This window comes from Equus asinus, chromosome 22 (genome assembly GCF_041296235.1).
Source record: "Equus asinus isolate D_3611 breed Donkey chromosome 22, EquAss-T2T_v2, whole genome shotgun sequence".
Classification (NCBI taxonomy): domain Eukaryota; kingdom Metazoa; phylum Chordata; class Mammalia; order Perissodactyla; family Equidae; genus Equus; species Equus asinus.
This window is the reverse complement of record NC_091811.1, coordinates 31,760,691-31,788,669: the sequence shown is the minus strand read 5'-3', so window position 1 is coordinate 31,788,669 and position 27,979 is coordinate 31,760,691. Positions and strand designations below refer to the sequence as shown.

Genomic DNA, 27,979 nt, shown 5'->3' with positions numbered 1-27,979 from the left:
TAACTAGGTATTTATCACAGCTGGGAAGGTGGCTATGCCTATGGCTTTTGCTGAAGCAAGGATAGAAGAGAGCCATTGTTCCACATATGTTTTCTTTTGGGGATCGTATCTTCTTAATATAAAATTACAGAATTACGGAGCTGGCAGTTATGGCTTGATTTGACTGTATATGCTGCCTGTGCAAATTCTTTTCAACACGACAATCCATCCTCAGTCTGCATCCTGTGCTCCGCAAAAATGTATCTGTATTTGACTGCTTTTCAATACCTACAACTCTCTCAGCACAATTCTATGGAAGGAGGTGAATTCTTCAAAGATCAAGGCACTGAAAGCCATTTGTGGAATAGCCTATTTCTAAATTTCCTAGTTTACCAAAAATATTGTTTTAAGTATTAATCTGCATTAATCTATTAAATGGTTCCGTATATGGTTTCCCATAACCATAGTTTCTTAGCTATATTAAGGGAATATGAATATTTTCTTCTTGACTACTTTTAAGAACCTGCTGAAGAACACTGTGTGAATATATTCTTCATAAATGAATTCTTCCTAATTGTATTTTTCATGAATATATTTTTCACAAATAAGAATATATTCAATGAATTTATTCATCTTTATTATGCTTATAATATTCCCTTATTAGAATTTGTTCTTAATATATTTATATTCTAGAATATATTAAAACGAGTTTATTAGAAAATAGTCGTAAAAAGGCCAAATAAGCCTAGGACTCAGCTTTGACAAGTTGAATGTTCCTTAAAATGTATTTAATGAGAATATATGTATATTTAAAAACAATATTCCTTATAAAACAGTTCAATAAATTTGGAAATTTGGTAAATTTGGCAAGTCTGTTGTTTGGTAAATTGACATCACAGGAGACCTCAGGTTTACTTCTATTAGTTCATTTACTTAAAAAAGCATCATTTGTGATTGTCTTTCAAGACTTGGAATGGAGACATATATTTTAGTTCTATACCTTTCATCCAGTCTTGCGTGGTTGGCTCTATAATGATACAGCAAAAGCTAACTTAAAATTAATTACAATTCTTAACATGATGCTTATTAATCCATTCTCACAAATGATAATGATTCTGAACTTTTCGGGAACAGCTATTTACCTAAAATGAATGAGCAGAGTTGTTATTATCCATGCCCAAGGGAAAAAAAATGCTGTGGTCCTGCCTGCAGATAAAACTATAACTTGTTTTTCGTTCTAAAACTTTAGAATAGTCTAGACTATTCTCAGTCTCTAGGCTGCTACGTCTACATCATACGCATTGATCTACAGACCTACAAGCCTTAGTTTTCCTACTGCAAGGAGAAAGTGGATTCCATCTGAATATGCCACCTTCAAACACAGTTGGCCTTGATTTTCTGAGATTTAGGTGAAGAAGGAACTGAATTTGGACCATGAAAAGTCAGTCTTAGGAAATCCTGCCACTGTACTTAACAAAACCAAACACAGAACAAAAGCGGATTCAAACCAAAACAAAGCTTCAAATAATGGAAGACTGAAAATTAACCTGCTTCTTTGAATGTGTTGCCACGGCTTTTAGGTTTTTTGTGATAATGAGAAGTGCCACTTACCCACTGTCTCCTATGGAATGATTACTTTGTGTTTATATGAATATGGATTAGGAAAATTGTTCTGCACATGTGAACTAGGGATTTTGAAGAAAGAAATTCTATTTTCACTACTGATTTTACCAAGAAAAAACAGAAGCAGTATCTCAGTGAGTTATTAAAGAAATAAGAGCTAGTGTTTACATACATCCGAATTCGGTGTATAGAAAGACTCACTCTAAATCTAAAATCTCGAACCGCTGCTTTTCCTTTAAAAAAGAAAATCTTATTTGTATATAACTTGATGAGTCAAATGTATTATTAATTTTTCATAGGGTAGGACTTTAATTAATATGTTCATTTCCTCTTATCTTCCTCTTACGCATATAATTTTCTGCTACATTCATTCAGATAAGTTAAAGCCTAATATAAAGGGTCTTAAAAAGTCTTCCAAACCAAATATATTTGCTTCTTTGGCTTCTTGTGTGCTAAAATTCCTGACATGTGAGCCAGTGCTTTTAACTAAAAAGCTCTAACAAAGGACCCTATTAAAATATGTATTTCTGCCTGGGAGGAGCACATTAAATTCAAAATTAAAAGGCAGTAATATATTAGTACGAATTTGTTAACTAGATTAGCTTCGTTGAAACTAGAAAATAATGGAACCAGGGCGTGGAACACTGTAGAAAGTGAGTTAGGTGGAACGTGATAATTTAGGCCTCTGGGTGGCCAAGTATGGGCTACACTGAGAGTTTATGGCATGGTGGATAAGGAGAAGGGGTATTCTTTGGATTATGTCTTCTCTCAGGCTTCTTATAATGCCAAATGTTATGGCTCTCATTCTAGAGGTTCTGAAAGGTAGCACATATAACTGTTTAACCTCTAATATCAATGCTACATGCAAATGGTCACTCAATAAATGAGATTTATCTAATTTTTGAAGATACACAAATTCACTTATGAAGGTGCCAGATTTCACTGCTCAGCATTAATTTTTATCAGATTTAAAGGACATTATCCAGCAGATGAAAGGAAAGAAGTTTGACCCAGATTCTTCTTTTGAGTTTTCTTCAGCCAATACTCACACCTTATATGTAAGAACTGGTATGTATGTAGACAGAGTAAGTGGCCACTTAATGGATGTGATCTGAAAGGTACTGCAAAATTTTGCGCGATTCTGTCCTATGTCCCTGCCACTGAAAATATCGCTGTCAAATCTTCTCTCTTGCATGAGATAACGAAGCTGAAGCCTTCCTCCTGTGTTTTACAAACATGTGCATTTTTTCTGGGAAGGAGGGACAGGATAAGTTATCCCTGAATCAGAATGATGTCTTAGGTTAGCTGGTGTTACATTGGAAATTAGCAAAACGAGGCCTTCGAGGGGCATGTCTGAAGAGTTAGGAGAAAGGGAGAAGAGAAAAGGGGGCTGAAAATATATTTTCATAGAAGTTTGTCTTTGATTTAGCCTTATAGATTAAGGAGAGAAAAATAAACGACAAGGACAATTTCACTCAAGATGACAGTGTCTATCATGCAGGTGTGGATGCACCTGTGTGCTAATCAGTGTATGTAGGTGTGTTAGCCTAATTGGTGGCGAGTGGGGCAACTTTATAGGCTATCAGCTATGTCTATTGACCAAGTATTTCACTATGCATAAGGCAATCTGATAGTGGCTGATAGAATATTAGGCAATCTACACATGTTTATGGAGGCTCTTTGACATATGAGAATACATTTTAACAGGAACTCTTCAATATCTTATTATGAAGGAGTGTAGGAAATTTTAACCTTTTGAGAGTAATATTTTGGAATTAATTTACTTAAAATCCCATTGGACAGGTAGCCAATGGGAGGGCCTATGTTGGTAGGGCCATTGATATTGTAAACAAAAAGTTCGTCAGTAAGTTACATCTAATAGCTATTCTGCTAACCAAGAAACTTTTGCCATTGTATGATGAATTTGAAAACAGACATATTTCCACAAGTTCAGAATTATGACCTGGTAAGTAATGAAAGTAAAATGTTATCTAGTTGCATAAGCCAGTGATTGATGAATCATAATTAATGACCTTTTGCAAAAAACTTAAGAAAAATGAAGTCTTTGAGCTACAGTCAATGTCCATCACATTTCTTTCTTTAAGTTGTATTAATCAAAGCCCTTTGTGTAACATAACTAATTTGCGAGCAACTCAGATGATTGGATAAACTCAAAAGGATTGCAATTTATATTTTAAGACATGTACCTATCTTAAATGATAATATCATTAAGCTTTAACTAATTTGACATAATACTTTGCCTACTCAGGATATTGATGTCAATTCTGTGCAGTCCCAGGTAAATGTAAAATTGGCAATTATCTATTAACTTAAGATGCAGAGGTCTAGTTTGAATATTTCAGAAGTATTTTTTTATTTTAATTTTTATTCGGCTTTCTCTGTAGTTAAACAGTAGTTTATCTGTGTGTGTATATTTAAATTTCTTTTTTTTTTTAAATTGAGGTAACATTGGTTTATAACAGTGTATGAATTTCAAGTATACATCATTATATTTCGATCTTCCTCCCTCCATTGTAACCACCATAGATTGTAGTAACCATAGATTGTAACCACCAATCTAATCTCTGTATCTATGTGTTTGTTTGTCATTGTTTTTATCTTCTATTTATGAATGAGATCATATGGTACTTGACTTTCTCCCTCTGACTTATTTCGCTGAGCATAATACCGTCAAGTTCCATCCATGTTGTCGCAAATGGCAAGATTTTATCTTTGCTTAATGCTGAGTAGTATTCCATTGTGTATATATACCACATCTTCTTTCTCCATTCATCCCTTGATGAACACAGGTTGTTTCCAAGTTTTGGCTATCGTGAATAATGGTGCAATGAACATAGGGGTGCATATATCTTCATGCGTTTGTGTTTTCCTGTTTTTTGGATAAATATCCAGCAGTGGAATAGCTGGATCATATGGTATTTCTATTCTTAACTTTTTGAGGAATCTCCATACTGTTTTCCATAGCGGCTGCACCAGTTTACATTCCCACCAGCAGTGTATGAGAGTTCCCTTTTCTCCACAACCTCTCTAATACTTGTTATTTCTTGTCTTCTTAATTATAGTCATTCTGATGGGTGTGAGGTGATATCTCATTGTAGTTTTGATTTGCATTTCCCTAATAATTAGTGATGGTGAATATCTTTTCATGTGCCTGTTGGCCATCTGTATATCTTCTTTTGAGAAATGTCTTTTCAGATCTTTTGCCCACTTTTAACTGGGTTGTTTGTTTCTTTATCATTGAGCTGTATGAGTTCTTTATATATTTTGGATATTAACCCCTTATCTGATATATGGTTTGCAAATATCTTTTCTTAATTGTTGTGTTGTCTTTTCGTTTTGCTGATGCTTTTCTTTGCTGTGCAGAAGCTTTTTAGTTTGATGTAGTCCCATTTGTTTATTTTCTCTTCTGTTTCCCTTTCCTGGTGAGACAGTATTCGAAAAGATTCTGCTCAGACCAATGTTGAAGAGCATAGTGCCAATATTTTCTTCTAGAAGTTTTATAGTTTCAGGTCTTACATTTATGTATTTAATCCATTTTGAGTTAATTTTTACGTATAATGTAAGATAATGGTCTACTTTCATTCTTTTGCATGTGGCTGTCCAGTTTTCCTAACACCATTTATTGAAGAGACTTTCCTTTCTCCATTGTGTATTCTTGGCTCTTTTGTTGGAAATTAGCTGTCCATAGATGTGTGGGTTTATTTCTAGGCTCTCAGTTCTGTTCCATTGATGTATTTGTCTGTTTTTTTGTTAGTACCATGCTGTTTTAATTACTATAGCTTTGTAGTATATATTGTAGTATATTTTGAAATCAGGGAGTGTGATACCTCCAGCTTTGTTCTTTTTTCTCAGGATTCCTTTGGCTGTTCAGAGTCTTTTAATGTTCTATGTAAATTTAAGAATTCTTTATTCTATTTCTGTGAAAAATGGTGTTGGAACTTTGATAGAGATTGCATTGAATCTGTAGGTTGCTTTAGGAAGTATGGACATTTTAACTATTTTAATTCTTCCATTCCAAGAGAATGGAATATTTTTCTATTTGAATCTTCTTCAATTTCTTTCAACAATGTTTTATAGTTTTCAGGGTACAGGTCTTTTACCTTTTTGGCTAAATTTATTCCTAGGTATTTTATTCTTTTTGTTGTGATTATAAATGGGATTGTATTCTTAATTTTTCTTTCTGCTACTTCATTGTTAGTGTATAGAAACACAACTAATTTTGTATGTTGATTTTGTTTCCTGCAACTTTACTGTGTTCATTTATTCTTTCTTTTTTTTTTTTTAAAGATTGGCACCTGAGCTAACAACTGTTACCAATCTTTTTTTTTTCTGCTTTATCTCCCCAAACCCCCCCATACATGGTTGTATATCTTAGTTGCAGGTCTTTCTAGTTGTGGGATGTGGGACGCTGCCTCAACGTGACCTGACGAGCAGAGCCATGTCCAGAACCCTGGGCCGCTGCAGCGGAGCCCGTGAACTTAACCACTCGGCCACAGAGCTGGCCCCTCATTTATTATTTTTAATATTTTTTTGTGGATTCTTTAGGGTTTTCTATATATAAAATCATGTCATCTGCAAATAGTGACCATTTTACTTCTTCCTTTCAAATTTGGATCCCTTTTATTTCTTTTTCTTGCCTAATTGCTTGGTTAGGACTTCCAATACCGTGTTAAATAAGAGTGGCAAAAGTGAGCATCCTTCTCTGGTTCCTATCCTTAAAGGGGTAGCTTTCAAGTTTTCATCATTGAATATGATATTGGCTATGGGTTTGTTATACATGGACTTTATTATGTTGAAGTACTTTCCTTCTATACCCATTTTATCCAGAGGTTTTTTTTTTTTATCATAAATGGATGCTGTATCTTTTTGAATGCTTTCTCCACATCTATTGAGATGATCATGTGATTTTTATTCTTCATTTTGTTAATGTGGTGTATCACACTGATTGATTTGTAGATGTTAAACCATCCCTGCATTGCTGGAATAAATCCCACTTGATCATGGCGTATGATCTTTCTAATGTACTGTTGTATTTGATATGCTAGTATTTGTTGAGGATTTGTGCATCTATGTTCATCAGTGATATTGGCCTGTTATTTTCTTTTATTATGTTATCTTTGTCTGGTTTTGGTATCAGGGTAATGTTGGCCTCACAGAGTGAGTTAGGAAGTTTCCCTTCCTCTTTGGTTTTTTGGAAGAGTTTGAGAAGGATAGGTAGTAAGTCTTCCTTGAATGTTTGGTAGAATTCATCAGAGAAGCTGTCTGGTTCTGGACTTTTGTTTCTGGTCCTGGATTTTTTGTTTTTGATTACTGTTTTAATTTCCTTACTGGTGATTGATCAATTCAAATTCTCTGCTTCTTCTTGATTCAGTTCTGGAAGGTTGCATGATTCTAAGAATTTATCTATTTCTTCTAGATTATCCAATTTGTTGGTGTATAGACTTTTGTAGTATTGTCTTATAATCCTTTGTATTTCTGAAGTGTCCATTGTAATTTCTCCTCTTTCGTTTCTGATTTTATATATTTGAGCCTTCTTTCTTTTTTTCTTGGTGAGTTCAGCTAAAAGTTTGTCAATTTTATTTATCTTTTAAAAGAACCAACTCTTAGTTTCATTGACTTTTTTCTATTTTTTTTAGTCTCTATTTTATTTATTTTTGTTCTGATTTTTTAATTTCCTTCCTTCAATTGATTTTTGGCTTGTTGGTTCTTTTTCTGGTTCCTTTAGGTGCACTGTTAGATTGTTTATTTGAGATTTTTCATGTTCCTTTTGGTAGGCCTGCTTAGTATCGTTTTTGCTATATCCCATAAACTTTGGCATGTCATAGTTTCATTTTCATTTGTCTCCAGGTATTTTTTTATTTCTTTGCAGAACCAATACTTGGTCAGTAGTATTTTGTTTAATCTCCACATATTTATGGCTTTTCCATTTTTCTTCTTGCAGTCAATTTTTAGTTTCATACTGCTGTGGTCAGATAAGATGCTTGGTATTATTTCAATCTTCTTAAATTTATTGAGACTTGTTTTGTGGCCTAATATGTGATCTATCCTGGAGAATGTTCCATATGCATTCGAAAAGAATGTGTATTCTAAGGTTTTTGGATGGAATGTTAACCTCTTATGATGGTTATCCATTACCCTCTTGCCATGGAAATAGATAATTTTAGTACTTTTGTCTTTTGACCTTCATATTAGCTTCATAGGTAGTTGATCTGCTACCTGTACTGTTTATTTGCATTTACCAGTGATTTTTTTCCCTTGATAATTTTCTTATTCCTATTTGTGGTCTTTTCTTTTCCATTTAAATAAGTCCCTTTAACATTTCTTGTATGGCCAGTTTATTGGTGATATACTCCTTTAGCTTTTGCTTGTCTGGAAAACTCTTTATCTCACTTTCCATTCTGAATGATAACCTTGCCAGGTAGAGTATTCTTGAGGGTAGGTTTTTTTCCTTTCAAGACTTTGAATATATTGTGCCGCTCCTTTCTAGCCTGTAAGATTTCTGCTGAGAAGTCAGCTTATAGCCTTATGGGGTTTCCCTTGTATGTAACCTGTTGCCTTTCTCTTACAGCTTTTAGGATTCTCTCTGGATATTTAATTCTTGACATTTTTAATATGACGTTTCTTGGTGTGAGCCTCTTTGGGTTCATCTTGTTTGGTGCTCTCTGTGCTTTTTGTACCTGTGTGTCTGTTTCCTTCCTTAGGTTAGGAAAGTTTTCAGGTTATTTCTTCAAATAGATTTTCTGCCCCTTTGTCTCTCTTCTCCTTCTGGGACACCTACAATATGGATGTTAGCATACTTGACATTGTCCCAGAGGTCCCTTAGACTGTCCTTGTTCTTTTAAAATCCTTTTTCTTCTTTCTGGTCAGCTTGGGTGATTTTCAGTGAGCATCCTTATGATTATTAGTTTGTACTTTTTATCAAGTAGATTGTTTATCTTTTTTTCATTTAGTTCTTTTTCTGAGGATTTGTCCTGTTCCCTTATTTGGGACATAGTCCATTATTGTCTCTTTTTGCCTATTTCTCTCTGCTTAAATCTATGTATTAGGTAGATCAGCTACATCTCCTGATCTTGGTGATGTGGGCTTATGTAAGCAATGCACTTCCTTCTTATCACTAGTTCCAAATATTCCAGGAGTGTCACCTGTGTGGGCTACATGTGCCTTTCTGTTTTGGTGGGGTTGCTCTTGCTGCAGGTTCAGAGGTAGGCTAGGCTATCCCCCTTGTCAGCTGGATGTAACACTCAGCTGCATGCAGCTGCTATGGTCACTTTAGTCACTTTGTTGGGCAGGAGGAGTCCTAGCACAATTGGCTGCAAGGTCTAATAGCACACACCTGCTGCTGTTTTGCTGCTAAGTGAGTTAGGCCCCCAGCATGGCTGGTTGTTAGGCTCAGAGGCTCACAATTGCTGTAGGCCTTAGTCCTGCAAGGCTATTGTCAGCTCTCTCAGGAGTGCAGCTGGGTAGGGCTGGCTCCCAGTGTGGCAGCACATAATCGTTTCAGGTTTTGGAAGGTGAGGCAGATCCCCTATGTAGCCGTTTGAGAAGGCCAGTGGCACAAATCAGCTGCAGCCAACAAGCCCCGCCACCCACAGGCTACACACCTGGTCAATGCAGTCCTGCCCTGTGTGCACGCCCCTCTTCACTGAAGCTGCAGACATCCCACACATCCCACCTACATTGTCCTACAAGTTCCCTGTGGGCTTCCTGGTGGGTGGAGCCAGTCCCTAGGGCAGGCTGCCTGCCCCAGCTGAGCTGGATTGAATCAGTACTCTAGTGGGTGGGGCAAACCTCTCTGCTGGCCAGGGGAAGACCTCCAATGGTGTCTGCCAGCGTCGGTGTTAGCACACCTGTACTAGGTCACCATAATGGCTGCCACCAGCTTCTCAGTCCCTGGGGAGGTGGGCCCAGTCACCTCCCGCCTCTCTGAGATGTGCTCAGAGCTTATCAAGTGAATCTCCTTTGCCAAAGAATGATGCACATTTCTTTCTGGTTATTTGTGTTGGTTTCCAGAATGGGTGAATTTGTGTATGGGTCCGTTAAGAACAGGCTTTTCTTTCTCTTATGTTCAATAGCCTTTCTGGAGATAGTCCACATTGGTTTTAATAGCCAGCAAAGCCAGGTATTAGGACATTCCCCATTGGTTTCAGTTTCCCCATCTGGAAAATAATGTAATCATCCAACTCATCCCTGTATTTTTGCACACAAAGAAAACATCAGGTTAGAAACATCAGGAGAGGAGAGGGTGAGAAAAAGACCAAAAGGAGAAGGAATTGTTAATCATTTAGTCTCACTCATTACCAATTGCCCACCTTAAGGTTCTGACCCCGTCTCTTGTGCCCACGTGAAAATTCAGACCTTCTTAAAGGACCCCTGCTTATTTCATGCTAGACCTTTGCTCTTTTACTCTCTTCTCCCCTCACTCTACTTTTCAAGTTCAGCTTGAGTGCTGTCTAATTCACAAAACCTTCTCTGATTTCCCTAAGTTGGAAGTAAACTTTTTCTCCCTTAATAATAGTAATCAATATTTATTGGGTACTTTCTATGCTCCAGGCATGATGTTGACATCTTTGCACATATTAACTAATTTGATTCTCACAGCAAACCCCTGAGGTAGGTACTCTTATTGAGTAAACCTTTTTAATAAGGAAACTGGGGTTGGATAATATTCCCAAGGCCACATAGCTAGAAAGTTGTACCCCAGAATTGGAATCAAGGCAGTCTGGCTTCAGAACCTACAGTCTTATCCCTTAGTCCATGCAGTGGTATGACATTAGCTCTGAATTACAGCTACTGCTGTAGATGTTTGTTAGGCCCCAGTCCTCACATAGACAGAAACTATGTCATCTAAATGTACCTATCCTCCAAGCATCTAGAAGACTGCTCAGTATATATTAGGTATATAATACATATTTATCGAGCAAATACACATAGAAGAAGGGTGGGAAGAAGTATGCAATCAAATAAAAGAGAAAGAACTGTTTCCCTTACCAAATAAAGATGATAACATTGAGATGACATGAGACAAATGACAAATTGGACTAGCATGGTGGCAAAGGAGATGAGAAAAACTGAATTGATTCAAGGATTACTTAGGAGAAAGAGCAGACAGGATTAAACAAACAAGACTACTCATTAAAGCTTTTTAACAATGTCTCCTCTCCTTGGTAGTAGATCTCTAAGCTAAGGAATGTGCTTGATATTTTTATCCACCTTATTTGCGTTGGAATGAGTGTCGCAAAGACAAAATAAGATGAGGAGAAAGCTCCCTAGTACCAGATATAGGACATGATTCATAGTTTATTCTTTACCTTTCATTATATTTTCTGATTTCTGGCTTTGTTGAAGGAAGAATCAGATCACCGAAGATTCAGATGCAGATAAAATAAAACATAGAAATTAGTTCGTTTCATAACTCGACTTGACGTGTTTTCATCAGCCCCAAGGAAACACGATTTTCTCCTGACCAGAAGAAACGTGTTGGACAATTTTTCTTAGACAAATTTCTGTTTATTACCGTCTGACATATTCATATTGGTTGGACTTTGGTATGCTCAAGAAAGAAAAGAGTTAGCTAACAGTGCTTTTTTACATGTTATTCAAGCAGGTTGTTTTTATATAATTTCCACAATCAATTTTCCTATGTATTAATGTCATAATTAAGGCATTCTACGGCAGCTTATTTAATTTCTGCATCCCAAACTCCAAGAAAATGTGTCATTAACAGTGACCTGTAGGGATATTTTGAACTTAGAATATTTGCTTAGCAATGCATGATTTTAAAGTGATAATTACTTGATTAATTAATAGAAAGGATATTATTGTTCATTCATGTATTCAAAGAGCATTTATTATTTATTAATAGGACAATACTTTTCAAGGTGCTTTAGAGCTTTTCCTATAGCACACATAGAAAAATAGCTATTTGTGTCTCATACCAGGGTAAAGAAAAGTGGTTGCTCTCACCTGGAGGTGACCGATCTAGGGTCTTTGGCTGCTCCAGGCCCAGACTGGTTGTCTTTCGGTTGGGCTAATAGTATCTCACTGCACCTATAACTCTTTCACTAAATAAGTGACACATAATTTGGGAAGCTCTGTTGTAGAGAAGAGCAGTGAGTAAAATATTATATCTTCCCTCAAAGTGATTATAATCTGGTTGGAGATACAGATGTCAATGTATTTATAAGGCAGAGACTGCACCTCCTGAAGCTCTGCTAATGGGAGGATTGTCTGCCATCTCTGTCTTTCAGGCCACCCCTGAGTGGGGCTATAGTGCAGCAGCAATTCATTTTTAGCTTGCGTCCACATATTGAGCTCACTCCTCTGTAAACCAAGCTCATTCTTCTTCTAACTTCCCTGTCAGCTGACAGTAAGGAGCTTTGTTGGCGCTGTAGATATGATCTGAAAAAGAGATGCAGATGCAACACTGGTGGATGACGTGGAGTCTGGTCTACCTGCTCATGCAGCTTACTTGTGCCCTCTGAAACTGCTTGTGTCTGATCCTGAATATATCACTTATATTTTATGACAGATTTCTCAGCACCTACTTCATCTCTGACTTGGTGAGTCTGACAGAACTCTGCTTATCGCGGGGAGCTCTGGCAACATGGTCCCTTGTTGTGCCCTACACAGTCATTCCATCATTTCCAGGGCATGATAGCTACACATAGCATGGCTTTGCTTTAGAAACCTAGGCGGTCTCTATGTGATTCTCATACCGAGGCTTGCCATAACCTTCACACATTGTCTTTTCCCATCACAGCTATCTCGGTTAATGTTTACTATTTTTCCTCCCATATAAATATGAACAACTCTGATTCTTCTTTTGATAAAGATAGAAAAGAATACATTTTACAGATCAAAGGTTACATAGCATACATGCATAACATGCACCTGAGACCATGTTAATCTTCCCTAGAAAAGATACCACATGTTGCACAGCAATTGCAAATTGCTACTGGTTACTGGTGGTTACTGCTAGAATAATCTACTGTCATCCTCTAGGATTTGTCTATTTATTGCAGGGGCCAGAGTGGTGTGTTAAATGGGTGATAGGAAAGGAATCCTGCATTTTTTGGCCTTTTATAGCAGCATTAACCTCTACCGTTCTCAGTAGATCACTATGATGGTTCCTGCCCCACAAGCTAAGAAAAAAGCATGGGATTTCTACCATCTATCAAGAATGTCCATTTTAGTTATTGAGGACCATAAAAAAAGATAATGAGTATGTCTGTGGGCCAGTGGACCCACTGTAAGCTAGGCTTCGAGTAGGATTCCATTTATTATCTGTCCATATATGGCCCTACACGAATAACAGGAAGTTTGCAATGCTATTGTGGTCTCTAGGTATCAATGTCAACTCAGACCTTGTGTACACAAGTCCTTGAAAGGTTTGGATATATACCCTTTCCTCAGTGTATGATTACCCTAGTAAATGGTCAGACAGCTCTTTGAGGAAGGACTGGGGGAAACCATATATACTTGTCAAGATGTCCTGTGCCCTTCCTCTTGGGGACCTGGACTCTCCTCCAGTCAATGGTTTCCAACCTAAAAAATGGCTCAGATTGGGAAACTGAACAAGATATTGCAACATTTTATTAGGGATGGCTGCTCTCAGCCTCCCCATAATCCATCCTTGATTTCTTTTGATTGTGTAGGTTGGTGACCCTTCTATCTTTGACCTAGGGTTGTCATGGTCTATTAACCATCCTCATACCTTTCTGCAGTTCAGATCCCACCCTGATGCTCGTTACAGTAATTGTACCCACTTTGCTTATGATATTTAAATGCTACCAGCTGGCCTCTATTTTTTTGTGATCTTATCATCCCCTTGCCTCTCAGAGAGCCCTGTTCTACTATAACATCTCTTAGTGTTATCCCCGGCCTACAGAGGGCAGCCATCCCTGAGTTTCTCAACAATGCCTACCAATGAATTCATGTTGCTTTGGCAAATGGCATTTCCTCTGGACTCTCCTCTGAAACACAGACTACTGGTGGGGTTTTTGGCCTTATGTGATATATCTATTCTATCGTGCTCACTTCTTTGATCTTTCTGATCCCTTCTCCTACCATCTCCCATGGAAGTTCTGGAATTTCTATTTCACTTAGTGTGAGCCATCACTTTTCTAAGCTTCCAAGAGACATTCTAGAAGCATGCTGTCTTAACCCTTGCCAAATGTTAAACCTTCAATAAACTTTATATGTTAGGGGTGTGTCAGGAAAGGGGAGGGGAAAACAGATATAAATTGTGTTAAAATCTTGGCCATAGGAATTTTTAAAAAATGGCAGAAGAACCCACAATCTTACCAAATACTATTATAGAATGTCTCAGAAATTTTTAAGGACAATACATTTGAAACCTTTTTTGCTTAGCCTGGGTAAATTTCATATCCTGTGCATCAACTATTCCAACCTTGACATTGCCTTTCTGAGTACTCTTCCATTTCAGTTACTCTCACTTCCACTCTCAAATCAACAACCCACATATCTGATTGTTCTGTGGCCTTGTCACCTCAAAAGAATTACTCCTCATATGTTGTCTTCCACCAGAAAATGCATCTGAATATTTTTTTTCCTCTAACAATAATGTTTTATTTGGCTCTCTCCATAACCTTTTCAATTAATCAGCTTTTCATCTGTATCAGATTACTCATAACATGACCCTCCCTGTGGTTTTAGTCTGTCAGTTTCTTCATTCTTCCTTTCCTTCTGTATTCAAACTTGCCTTCATGGTCCATAATTTGAATTCTCTACTTACTGGCCTCATAGATTCCTTTACTCCATTCACCCATTGCTAAATCTAAATTGCTAATTCCTAATTCTAGGAAAACATATACATCTATATATCGTCCTCCTTTTCTCTTTCTGTTGAATGTTTCTGGCATAAATCACACGATATTGATGATCTTCTTTACAAATTCATGTGATCTAAGCTGCGTCAATTTAGCAATCAATGCTATTCACCAATCCTTTACTCACTTCCATTTAAGTTCTTATTTTGAGCTCCGTGGTGACTATTTTTAACTTCTTTCCTTCTACTGGGGTCTTCCAGCATGTCCCTGACCAATTTGCTTTCTGCTGACAAACTTGCCCTTCTTAATGAGAATGTGGTAGTCATTGCACACATATTCTCTTAACTTCCTCTTACCTCAACATTTCTTCACATTTTGATTAACTTTGCTCTTTTTAATGGAGCCCACATATCCTTCCTCATACAAAGAATATTAACATGAACATGTAAAGACTTGTACAAATGTGTGTAGCCAACCTCACTAATAAGTGAGAAAGAGTTAAGCTGCAAAACCATCAATTGCTGTCTCTGGGGAGAGTGTTTAATAGTGGTAGGGAGAATTATAACAGAGTCTCTGTTTCTGCTGAATGGAGGGAGAGTTTGTCTTGGACCCAATCTAGAAGCTAACCTAGAAAAGCAAATAGGAAAATATAAAAAATTACAAAACAAAACAAATACAAAAAAGAAAAAAAGGAAACAAAACAACAACAACAAGTACAATAAAGACTGTGTCAATGCTTCAGCTTAGTAGAGAACACAGAGGCAATTGACCGAAGGACAAAGAGTGCCCAGAACAAATAGCCTTGAGCAAGTCACAAGGCAACTGAAAATAGAGACGCTGCCATCCCTGGATAATAATTAAAAAGGTGACAAGCTCTTTTAGAAGTTTACTTTAAATCATTGAATTAAGAAAAGTCATGAATTTATTGACAAATTCATCCAAAGATAATAAGACAATGTATTTAAGTTTGGGAGTCAAAAATATTGTGGAAACATAAAATCCCCTTCATATAAGAACTCCAGATAAAAAGTTATCTGAAGTTGATAACAGAGAGGAAAAATTGTTTTTCAACAGAAAAAAAGGATTATTTCAATACGGATCAGTGTCAGTCATAGTGGAAGATCGTGTTGGATTGGAGTTGGAGGTGTGAGTACAAATCTGTTTTTAATATCTAGACATTTACCTGTATCTGTATTTTCTATTTATATTTGTTGATACACACATGTGTTTCCTGGGTGTACATATTTATATATCTCTATCTCTATTTCTATCTCTATCTTAGTTTCTAAATATAATTTTCCACTAAAGGAACCAGGGTTTCTTGGAGAAGGGGTTAATTTGAGAGCTGTGCCAGGAAAAGTGAAAAATGAGCATGTGATATCTTCAAGAGCCAGAAAGTAAGGAAGTGCCCAAGCAATGGTGGGGACATATCAAAAGGTAATAGGAACCAGTTTGAAAGGGTTTCTGCTGGGCATGGGGGCATATCAGAAAGATGTAGGAACCAGCTTGAAGGGGCTTCTATTGGAAAATTTAAACATGAATACAAGTAATGAAGGCAATAGATTATAAGCCATTGAATAAAATAAAAATCCATGTGTCCATACTGACATAAATGAATACATAAATATATAGAGATAAATGGAAGCTTGCTCTTTATTTCTTTCTTTCTTTTTATTGAGGGAGATTAGCCCTGAGCTAACTGCTGCCAATCCTCCTCTTTTTGCTGAGGAAGACTGACCCTGAGCTAACATCCATGCCCATCTTCCTCTGCTTTATATGTGGGACGCCTACCACAGCATGGCTTGCCAAGTAGTATCATGTCCTCACCCAGGATCCAAACCAGCGAACCTGGGCCACCGAAGTGGAACATGCGCACTTAACTGCTGCACCACTGGGCCGGCTTCTGGAAGCTCTTTCTTATAGTAGAAAGCCAACTAATAAATACAACACAAATAATGGGGTTAGAAAATCATCAATGGATGCTAAAACTAAAGAATTAAAATCTGATGAGAACCAGGATATTTATATAGTCTCACAGTATCTCCACAAAAATTATTTATTAATTACAAAGTGAAAATAACTATATTGAAAAAACTGGCAGATATACTTTAACCATGTAACACTACCAATATTGGAACAAACGGACATCACGTGTCTCAAGAGATCACGCACTGAGGAGAACATAACATCATTTCAGTGGTATTCCTGCACAAAATGTGTAACCAAAACCTAACCATGAAGAAACACCAGGTAAACTCATATTGAGGGATATTTTACAAAACTACTTACACTCTTAAAAAATTTCCAGGCCAAGAAATGCAAGACCAAAAAAAAAAAAAAAAAAGCTGAGTAACCTAAAAAAAAATAAAGAGAAATGAAAACTAAATGTAATGTATGGTGCTGAACTGCGTCCTGAACCATTAAAAAAAATAAAAGATACAAAAGACATTATTAGGACAATTGACACAATTTGAAGATAGACCATGATTTAGATAATAATATTGAATCAATGTTGAATTGTCAGACTTTGATGATTGTATTTTGATTATATAATTTGCTTTTAGGAAATAGACACAGAAATGGTTAGCAATTAAGGACCACAGTATATCAAACTTATTCAAGCAGTTCTGAGGGGAAAAGAGTACATATATACAAAGAAAATGAGAGAGAGAGAATGAGAAAGCAAATGATGCAAAATGTAACCAATTGGTGAATCTGAATAAAGACCATATGGAAATTCCATATAATTCTCGCAACTTTTCTCTATGCTTGAACTTATACCGCAATAGAAGTTACTAGAACAATACGGATGCCTAAAGGAGCAGATCAAATAAATGAATGCTTTATGAAAGCTCTCCTTTAACAAGATTCATTTCTGGTTGGGAATGTTATATAAAATGAATAGGTAGAAAGATAGATAAGCAAGAAGGAGACAACTGAGGTATGCTCTGGCCGAGAATCATGGACTTCAGTGAGTACTTTGGTTTTTAGTCAAAATGATGTGTGTAAGTGCTTTACAACGTGTTTCGTGTGCATATGGACTGTTTGCCATTTCCGTGTTTGCCAAATGAGAACTTGACTGGACCAGTGTTTGCCAATCTCTTTTGACTTACAATTCTCTTTCACAGTAATGCATAATCTTTTGAAAATGTTTATAAATTAAAAAAAGTTTATTTCAAAATAGATGATGTTACCTAAAATATTTTATTTTAGATCAATGTGTTTGTAGACAGTTATAAACTTTATTTAATTATGATATTTGGTAATATTAAGTATGAAGGCAAATCTTTAGTCATGTATATCACTCTATTTAACATGTGATGTGCACTCCTTATTTTAAATTAATGTTGTGAGAAAAAGCATGACATGTCAAGAAAGAAATTCAAAGGTGGCATTTCATTGTATGTGGCTCTGGGGAGTCATCTATTAAAACGTAGTCTGGTGTTTAACTACTGTACTTGTTAAGGCATTAAGAAAAAGAAGATATCACAAAGTTTGGAATTTTCACACAAAAATTTTTATAAGTTTTAAAAAATTACTAAACTTAGTTTTGTAATGTTTGAGTTTTCTTTGAAATTGAGGAAATAAGAGAATGGATTTTCTCTCATTACTTGCAGATATTTCTCTGAGTATGAAAAAGCCCATCTAGATACAATTCTTCACCCTATTATTCCTTTTCAAAAATTAGTTTTGGAACATGTAACCACAAAATGAAGTACTAGGTAAAAATTTTGAATAGATGCATAAAACTTACTGATCAGATGAAGGCAATCTTGAGGAAAATTTGTAACATTTTTTTTTTATGCTCCCCTTAGGTTATATTCTAACATCAGTGCTCTTCATGCTTCCTGTCTTTAACCAATGGTCCATTAGAGGTATAAATAAAACAGAATATGACCACGAATAAAGATAATTTAAAATTGTCTGAGTGAAACTACCATGCTGACTAACGGTACTCAGTTGAGTGGTAAACTGAAGGCCATGCACTCACTCCTCTGATAAACCCTAGTCCCTGAGCATCTCACCTGATATTTATTCAGAGCTCTGAACTCTTCCCTTCATATAACTTAAACAATTGTTTTATTTCTTAATCCCACAGTGGACATTGGAATTGATACCATTATGCAGCCAGTTGGGGAGCTCTAAGCAGTGACTCTGGAGGCCTTCTACCTCTAACATTCAGTGGCTCTGATCAGGAAGTTATGGATGCCTCAGGCCAATTTGTTAATTAAAACCTGAATAATCAAAGAGAAGGGAGAGGAAGAGGAGACTGTCAAAGATTCCTAATGAGAGTAAAATAATTAGCAAAACAAACAACAAAAAAACAGAAGTAGTTAAGAACACGTTGTTAACATGGATTAGAAGCGTGCTACATTCTTGTTATATTTTTAAAGAATCAATTCCAATGATGTTTTTGTTCTTTTTCCCCCCTTTTTTAATTGGAAAAAAATATAATGATCCCTGTGGAAAACAGCATAGAAATTTCCAGAGGAAAAACAAAACAAAATCAACCATAATCCCATCCAGAGATAATCACTTCTAAGATTCTGATTTAGGTACTTCAGTATTTTATCTAGGTGAGCACAATAGTGAATAGACTCACACACACACACACACACATCCCACACTAGTGGAGAGGCAGCTTAGGGTGGCAGTGAATAGTCTGTAGGGCCACTCTGCCTGTGTCTGAATCCTGGCTCTACCACTTACAAGCTGTGTGGCCTTGCAAAGTTACTTGACCTCTCTGTGCTTTCATTCCCACATCATTATAAGTTGGGATAACCTTATTTATGCTGTGGGTTTTATGAGAATTTAATTGACATCTATAAAGCTCCTAGAATAGTTCCTGGAATATAGAAAGTAGTATATAATATTTATATTTTTTACAACTATCTTCAATTGTATATGGTTTTACAAAAAAATGGCATCACATTGTATACATTATATTAGAGCTTGTGTTTTCCGATCTGGTGATTGCCCTTTAGGTTCTTCTTCATACTTTTCTTGTATGTTGGGGTCTTTGAGAGTGTTCAATAAATAGATGTCAATAAATACCAGCTTCCCCCTTCCCCATCCTAACTGTGAATCAATTGAAAAATAAGACAGAGAGGTATGACGTCCAGAGCCCAAAATATCACCTTTAGCACTAAACAGGCTGATATGAGGGAGTGTGACTTATTTCCTTTGGCGAGCAGACTTTTAGTCAACCTCCAAATAGACAGACTTCCCCATGTGGTCACTGGATCATGTCAGCCTTCACCACATGGAGTGAGTGAGGGTATGGAGAGGGGAAAAACATGCTATGCTAATGGAATTCCATCTACATAGAAGGAAATAAGAATGAGAAATAATAATAATATTATTCTTTTCCCTATTTCTCCTTCACCATGGAAAGGTTTTACTTTTGACTTTAATGTACTGTTTTTAACATGGTTGTTGAAGTATTCTAACAAGGACTTAGTGGTAATTAAAACTGTATCTCGGATCTCTTTAGACATTTTCTCCATGTGTAACTTGAATAAGAAAAATGGAGACACCTGGCTGTGTAAAGATTTGGTGACTATGGCTGTGTTCACATCATGCAAAAGTAGTTGCTTAATGAATTTGAGTCAGTTAAAATCCATCGAGTTGATGATGAAATCACATATCTTATTTGGCATCACGTAGAAATTGCAGTGTCTACGTATGTAATGTCTGGAGCTTGGGAATTATGCAACTAGTTAAATCTCCTGAATCTTCTATTACTGAGAATAAAAAGAGCCCTAACCACTGAAAGCGTATTATCCAATAATATAAATAGCTATCCTTTAGCGAATGTTGATTGTGTGCTGGCATCATATTACACACTTACCTTGTTTAATTCTACTGCAATGATTATCATTCATTTTTCTGGCCTCATATCCATTCCCTCCCATCCTCTGATCCTCACAGTATCCCAAGGGACTGACTTCCGAAAATTAAATTTCCCAGGATCCCTGGCATCTGATTTCCTGTTAGATTGTGTCAATGGGAAGTAGTGCTGTGAGTCTGGGGTTGAGGGAGGGGAAAAGGGAGGGCATTTCTCCCCTCCCCACTTTAAGCGGTGCCTCTGGCAGTGCCTGTGTGTCCTTAGGGCTCAAGCTTCTGCAGCTCAGCCCATTTCCCTTTCTGATACAGCCTTAGAAGTGAGAGTGACTTCCCACTGGTATAAACCTCTGAGTTGCCCACCATCCCCACTTTGGCTTTTGAACTCTTCTGATACCTTTGTAACTAGTTTCCCATATTAAATTCCTGTATTGAACTACCTGTCCTGGGTTCTCTTTTCCTGTCTGGACCTTGCCTGATACAAAGATAGAGACTGTCTTCATTGTATAGGTAGATTAACTGACTTGTACAAAATCACACAGCTAGTTTAAAAACACGCTTTCAAACTAATTGTGCCTCATTTCAAAGCCCAAGTACTTAAACTACTATGCTGTACCCAAATGATGCTCCGAATGAATAGCCACACAAATAGTTTTCATTAATTGCCTCTTCCTGTTATTTAGCTCAAATTGTCTGCATTATGGCACTAACTAGCTATTGTTAACATTTAATTGTCTATCTCTCCCAATAGCTTCTGAGACTTCTCGAGAGTAAGCACATATGTTACTCATCTTTGTATCCCCAGCACCAACTACTGTGCTTGGAATGTAGTAGAGTCTTAATAAATATTTGTGGAATGATTGAATAATAATTACTGCCATTGACAGAATAACTGTTTTATTCCAGCAACCATGCTTGGGGTCTAACGTAAATTTTATAACTCAGTCTTCATAACGATCTTGCAAGGTAGGCATAAATATTCCAACATCATAGATTAAAAAAGGCTCAAAGAGTTCAAACAACTCACAATTAAACAACTAAACTAGGATTGGGTCCAGGCTAACTGGGCTTCAAGGTCTGACGTTTTGACTATATCTAACTGCCTCCCTACATCCATTAATGTGAATGAACAAATCCATAAATAAGTGGGTTGGGAAAAAATCCAAACATTTTATTGGATTTTCAGTTATTTCGGAAGCTTTATAAACAGATAAAGTTTTATCTCTATGAGAAAAAGGAGCAGCTCAGTATTTAGCTGTCATAATTAACTAAAGGAACATGTTTTTGTATCCAAAACTATGTCTGAGCAAGCAAAAGGAAGAGAAGAATTGGGATAATAATCTGAAGAAATGAAACAGTTTATGTTGCAAGTGTGGAAAACGTTGGCTACTCCCCTAACTATCTAATCATTCTCTAGAACGACTCGGTATGGGACGTAACACCAATGATATTCACAACCAGTTCTCCTACAGACTTAAAAGTCAGGTTTCAGCTTTACTTTTCCATGTCTTGGTCTACATCCAGAGTTAATCAGTACGTTATCCAGAGTAACAAGTAGGTATTTTTATTGCTAGATTGCTGATGAAGGTTTTTGCTGCCATTTCTGTGCATTCCTTTCTTTGGTTTGCATGGTGAAATCATATGCATGGGTAATAGTCCATGGCCCAGTCAAGTTTCTTCCCCGGTTTTGCCTAGAGTGATGCATTCCTCGTACCTCCTCTGAATGTAAGAAGCAAATAATACCTATATTTGTAAGGCTGATTTGCAGAATCCCTGATCTTATTTTTTGCTTTCTGATGACAATGAACTAATAGAAGTAAAATAATTTGGGAGGCATCAGACAAAAAGTCGTTGTTAATTCTACATGTTCTTCATCAGTCCTTGCTTGGTTTGGTATTGGTTGAAATTATTTCAGCTGGATATGGCTCAAGTGGCTGTTCTCTTCTTGCAGAGCTAGGGGCCGTTTGAAGATTCTAGAAATAAACAGTTTTCATAAGATTTTTGCTGGCGTGACTCCCTCTTTTTTTCCCAGGGAAAAGATATCCTTCTAAGTCTTCTTCACGTATGTACTACTAGTTTTGTCATGATAAAGCAAAGCCTTTATTTCATTAATTCAGGAGTATAGTATATTGTAAAATTAAATGATGCATTTTCCAAAATGATTTATAGTAATAAAAAATCTATGTCTGTGTACATAAAAGAGCGCAAACCAGACTACTTATTTGTTTTGTAATAAATTGTATTGTCTTGTGACTGAGATATGTCATTAAAGACTGGCAACCAAGGGGTGTCAAAAACCCCAGGGCGTGACTGTCCAATGGATATAGAGTTTCGGTTGTGCAAGATGAAAAACTTGTAGAGATCCGCTAACTGAAAATGTTTACATAGTTAACAATTCTGTAATGTACTTTTACCACAATTTTAAAAAACAAAACCAAAAACCAGAGTTATGACCAGCAAACGTGGAAGAAACACAGTTATATTTGTGTGACAAAGCATACTGAAGAATTACCTGTTCCCATTTGAACGCCGAGAAGAAAGAGTTAGGGAAATAAGGTGATTCTCCACTCAATAATACTTCAGCAAGTCCTTTTCATTAGCAGTGATGACCGAAGGGGATTTGTCAGTGACGCCGTGGTCCCAGGAGCAGAAGTCACGGTGTAAACAACAACGTGCTAACAAAAGGCTACTGTTCACATGACTGGCACTTGCCCCGTTCTAGGATCTGAATAAACAACGCATGAATTCCCTGATTTGGGGTCAAAGTGCTCAGCAGTGATTGTGATATTAACTATTGGATTTCATGAATTTTGTTAAATAAACAGAATAGGTTTTATTCACTCATTTATTTATTTTCCTCCATCGAAAATTTTAAAGTGTGTCTGAAAAGCTAAAATGTTTTCACTGTGTAAGTTGGCCAACGAGAGGAAGTTTAGTGTTAATTGAATCATATTTAATTCTTTCCAAGTGCTTAGCTTCAAACACTACCTCTTACAATTGTTTATAAAACTTCTCTCAAGACAGTGAACACATTTGCAAACAAATCTTTAAGGTATGTTGATAAAACCTGCTCAAGATGGTTATATAGTGTCACAATGCATAGAAGGAACTGCAGACTTTCCCTATGTGGTGATTTTCTGTGTCGCTAATTGGACTTTCTATGTCCCATGGCTACATAGGGAAAATAGGCATTTAGAATAGCCGCTGAAAAGAGTGAAGATAACTTTGACCTGGAAGAGGACTAAGTTCTCTCCCTCTCATTGTTTGATTGGGTGGGTGTATTGGGCTCAGATATTGGTATGGAGGGATAGAGGAAAAAAGATAAGGCAGCGAGATTAAGTTCTAAATCATGAGAAAGACGGAATGAGGGCAGTTGAAAGGTTAATGATAAAAGCAGATGTGTTAAAGATGAGAACCAAAGAATAGCAGTTCCCATTTTTTAAAAAATTATCCTATTCTATTGGTTTTTCCAAAGCTAGCATCATGTGGTTGCACTATAGTTAAGGTGACTTGGTATTTTATGTGGGGGAGTTCCGTATGAGTTCGTTTGTACGGCCATTCGAATTGTCGAGAGTGTCTCTAACAATTTTCATCCATGACCTATCAATTTCACCCCTTACATACCAAACAATTTGTATTTGATCGTACACTGTCTCATTCTATTTCAATGAGTTTTATTTAAAAGTTTTACCTTTCCCTTGGGATCTGGGTCCAAATACCTTCCTCAGAGCCTTATTCTTCTCTAACTAGTTTATATCGTCTAGAGGACAGCTGGTCTGCCTTGCTCACTGCTGAAATCCTGTGCTTAGCACAATGACTGGCACACAACAGACTTAGGATAAGAATTTGTTGTATCCGTGAGAGAATGAGTAAAGAGAGCTAAGCTCATACATAATTGTTTAGTGGTTACTGCCTTAATCTGTGTAGGGTAGTGAGATTCAGCAGATTTATAGAGATACAGCAGTGAAGTTTTTAAAAATTAGTGCCATTCAGAATCACCTGTTAAATAAATTTTGTTCAGAGAATTTTAATAAATTAACACTGGGGACACTGTTAAGATATCATTCTGGCAACTTGAAGTAGATTTACTAGAATAAATATTGTCAGAGTAAAACACTTTGGTTTTGGTCCAAAATGTTACCGTCGTTTCAAGACGCAAAATAGACAAAATATTTGACAAGGGGTAAGTAGAACTTAACAGAGTTCAAATCACCTTTTTGTTTTACATATAAAAATGTGTGCCTATGTATTATACATGCATGTAGATACACATTTATTTATTTTATTGCATATGTAGACATAGAGATCTCCACTTACACGTGTGATCATCTTCTAAACCTCACATCTTAACTTGCAATGGTAGGATTGTTTTCCAGATCATAGAATTATTTGTTATTTCTACTTAGTCTATTTCCATGATTAAAATTCCACGTCTCCCCAGGTTTCTGTGAATCAGCAGTGCCCCAGAAAGTGTTTCCCTTCCTGAGACTCTGGGGAAGTCTTGGAACGCGAAGAACTTGGAGAGGGAGCCTGGCCAAACAGAGATTTTCGAGCCTTGGTAGGCTTGCTGAAGCAGATTTTTAGCACAAACACAAATCAAAGTCTGTGTGTTCTTAAAAGCAGCATTTTCATGTAAGTTCAAGGAGCTCACTTTGGTTCTATTTGTTTTGGCTGAAGAAATGAAAAGCTTTGTTTTAACCACGTGACTATTATTTTGCAAAGGGTACCAAAACAAATTATTCTCATATCTTTAATCTCACTAAAGAGTAACTAAAGTTATTTGATGTAACTTTTTCAATGGAAAATTAACAACTAAATCGCCTCTGTCATTATTTTCTACATCTGAATCAAAAGCTTCCCAGGTATTTTTTTTTTAATACAATGGATTCTGATTATCTTCTTCAGATTCAGTATTTTCTTCAAAAGAATGACGGCTTATGATTTTGTCAACAATTTAATAGATTTTTGTTTTCTTAAAAGGATAGAACTAAGAAATATCAAGATTTAAAACATAAATACCTTGGAACGCTCAGGAGAGCAACATGGGAGACACTGAGGAAAGAACTGAGACTCATAAAATAAGATGTCTTTCCAAGTTGAAGGTATGGAATTTTTGTGTGTGGATATATGTGTATGTACCATATTTTTTTTAACTTAAGTCTTGCAAAGTTGCTCCTATCTTTATGAAGTGATCTAATGTTAACGTCATACTAGCTGATATATTGATAATTTCTTGCTTTAATGAAGTTGGTTTGTAACTTACGGGTGTGCCTAGATAGGGTGATTGATTCAGACAATTTGGTCAGAAATGGTTTTGAGAGACTGCAGTGGAAGACAGGATCTTAAAAATTTTCGGGCACACGTTAAGTTACAACAGGATTTATTTTCCCTGGATCAAAGGCTCACCCTTCTGGGGCTTCTAGGTCAGAGGAGTCTGGGGGTCTCTTCTGGAAAATGGTTCACTGGACAGAAGTGCTTTGTGAATCTGCAAGCAATGGTTGCTTCACAATGACCCAGTAAAACTAATGTTTACTTCAAGATTTGGCAACACACCAATCATTCTCTATAAGAAAAATGCCCATTTTGTTGGCTGTTTCTGGTATCCTTGACTGTTTCAGAGCCAATGCTTGTTGCATAGCTTCAAAGCAATTTTGGCTTAAAACAAACATCAATTTACTTTAAACCAAAGGCTTTGGATATTTCTTGATTTTACAGCTGGTGCCTGCAAATGATTTCCAAACTAAGACATTGCCACCAATTTTCTCTGTATTGAAAGTTTGTTTTCTCTTAACACATACGTAGGGAAAATCTACCCTTGTACACTAAAGTGGAGAATTATGATATAAATCTAGAAAACTATCGTTCCTAAAATGCCATGTTAATGATAAAAAAAATTCCCCTTACGTTATCCCTCAATTCTTGTGTCCTCCTAAAACTGAGTGGTTAAACATAAGGATCGAGGCCCAGGCTTCCTGGGTTCATATCTGAGTTCAGCCGCTTATTTGCTGTGTGACCTTGGACAAGTTGCTTAATCATTTTGTGCTTCAGTTTTCTCACCTGAAAATGGTAATAACAATACTTCTGCACCATGGGATTGTTTTTCTTTTTCACAAATGCTTGGAACAATGACTGGAACATGGTAAACGTTCAATAAATATTAGCTATTATTATTAATAGCACTTGTGGATAAAAGTCAAGTCAGGTGTTAATTTAGAAACGATTGATCTTAAATTTAATTTTTGATTACTTTGGAGTTGGGCAAGATGAGATATGGATGTGAACATTATGGCAAAATATTGCGAGCACAAGTTTATCATGTAAAAGTGAGAGACAATTACTTAATAATTGGTTAGAGTTTTTCGCTTCTCTGAACTTAGAAATATGCTTGTTAAGCAAAATTCTTTAGAAGGCATCAAAGGATTGCCCTCAATGAATTTGTTTCAAACTCTGGGGCATTATTGTTAAAAGGTTGTAGAACTAGCTTTATAAATATAGGGGTTATTTTGCACCAGCCATGGGTCAGAATAGCTACTGGTTGTTTTCACTCTGTGAATAGAATCAAACAGTTCAGGCAACCCATCTAGGTGTTTTAGGAAAAGAACATTGGGGTCATGATTTATCTAGTTTCCTTTCTTAAAATGTTAAATAAAATAAAGTATTCTCCCAAATGTCATTTGTACTTTACTTGGTAGATCTTGCTTTTAAATATGAAGCCTGAATTTTAAAACCATTTGGAAATTATCAGCTCTCAATAATGTGCTCTGCAAAGATTTATAGTGTGAAGAAAGAGTTTCTATAAATGGTATTTACGATAAAAGGATGAATAGCTGGAGATGTAGCTATACTATCTTGTCAGACATATAACAGTTTTGACTCATATGGAACTTGATATGTATATTTCCCAGGTCTTTTTCACATAAATTTCTATTCAGATGTTCCCAAACTAATTGGTACAGCTAACTCTTGGCTTAGGTGTATTTAATCTTATTACATTCCATCTTACATTCAGCTTACTTTTAGCTCTGACCACTTCTTCAAGATGTTTTTGAATACTTATTCTGTCATTAATTTAGTAAACTTGTCTTGGGTGTCTATTATTTGTCAGGCACTTACTAGACACCAAAGATACAAAGGTAAATAATATACGGCTCCTATCTTTGAATTGCTCACAGTTTAGTGAGGGGAGAGGTTATAGGCATCCAAACACATAAATAAAGTGCACTAAGGGCTGTAATAAAGGCAGGCATATAGCAGTGTAGGAAGATAAGATGTGAGTGGTCAAGGCTACCTAGGGAGCAGAGAGCAGAGGAAGCCTCCACAATACAAATGATGGGAGAGTTGAGTTTTAAAAATTGAGTATATATTTAGCAGATACACAAAAGAAAGAAAAGTATCACAAACAGAAGACCATCCTGTAAAAGGCACTGTGATGGGAAATGGCGTGGTGAATTAGAGGAACTATGAGTAGAACGTTCCGTCTAGAGACAAGCAGCAGGAGCTGATACTGAGATATAGACAAGGTTTTGTTGGCCATCTGAAAAACAGGAGGTTTTGTTTATGGGAAGCCACTAAAATATTTTAACAAGTAGAATCGTATGCCGACTATGCATTTTATTAATTCATTGGACAAAAATTTACTAAGCTCCAAATTAGTGGTGGTGCAGGTGGAAGGGAGGTTGGAGGTGGCCAAGGCTAGCAGAGACTAAAAAATGATTGCAATTGTC

General features: G+C 36.5%; 1 protein-coding gene across 9 annotated transcripts in view; it reads left to right on the top strand.

Annotated features, from left to right (window-relative positions):
* SLCO1A2 (solute carrier organic anion transporter family member 1A2) overlaps positions 1-27,979 on the top strand; it is a 117,859-nt gene that overhangs the window by 47,686 nt on the left and 42,194 nt on the right. For 3 of the 9 annotated variants that reach the window (XM_014832388.3, XM_070494220.1, XM_070494221.1), the window contains 2 exons: positions 24,697-24,887; positions 25,236-25,357. In XM_014832388.3, the coding sequence (XP_014687874.3) occupies positions 25,298-25,357 (60 nt within the window). In that variant the 5' untranslated portion in view covers positions 24,697-24,887; positions 25,236-25,297. Of the gene's footprint in view, positions 1-14,980; positions 15,558-24,696; positions 24,888-24,988; positions 25,118-25,235; positions 25,358-27,979 lie in introns of those variants that run through there. The other 6 variants (XM_070494222.1, XM_070494225.1, XM_044775210.2 and 3 more) reach the window with 6 other exon arrangements.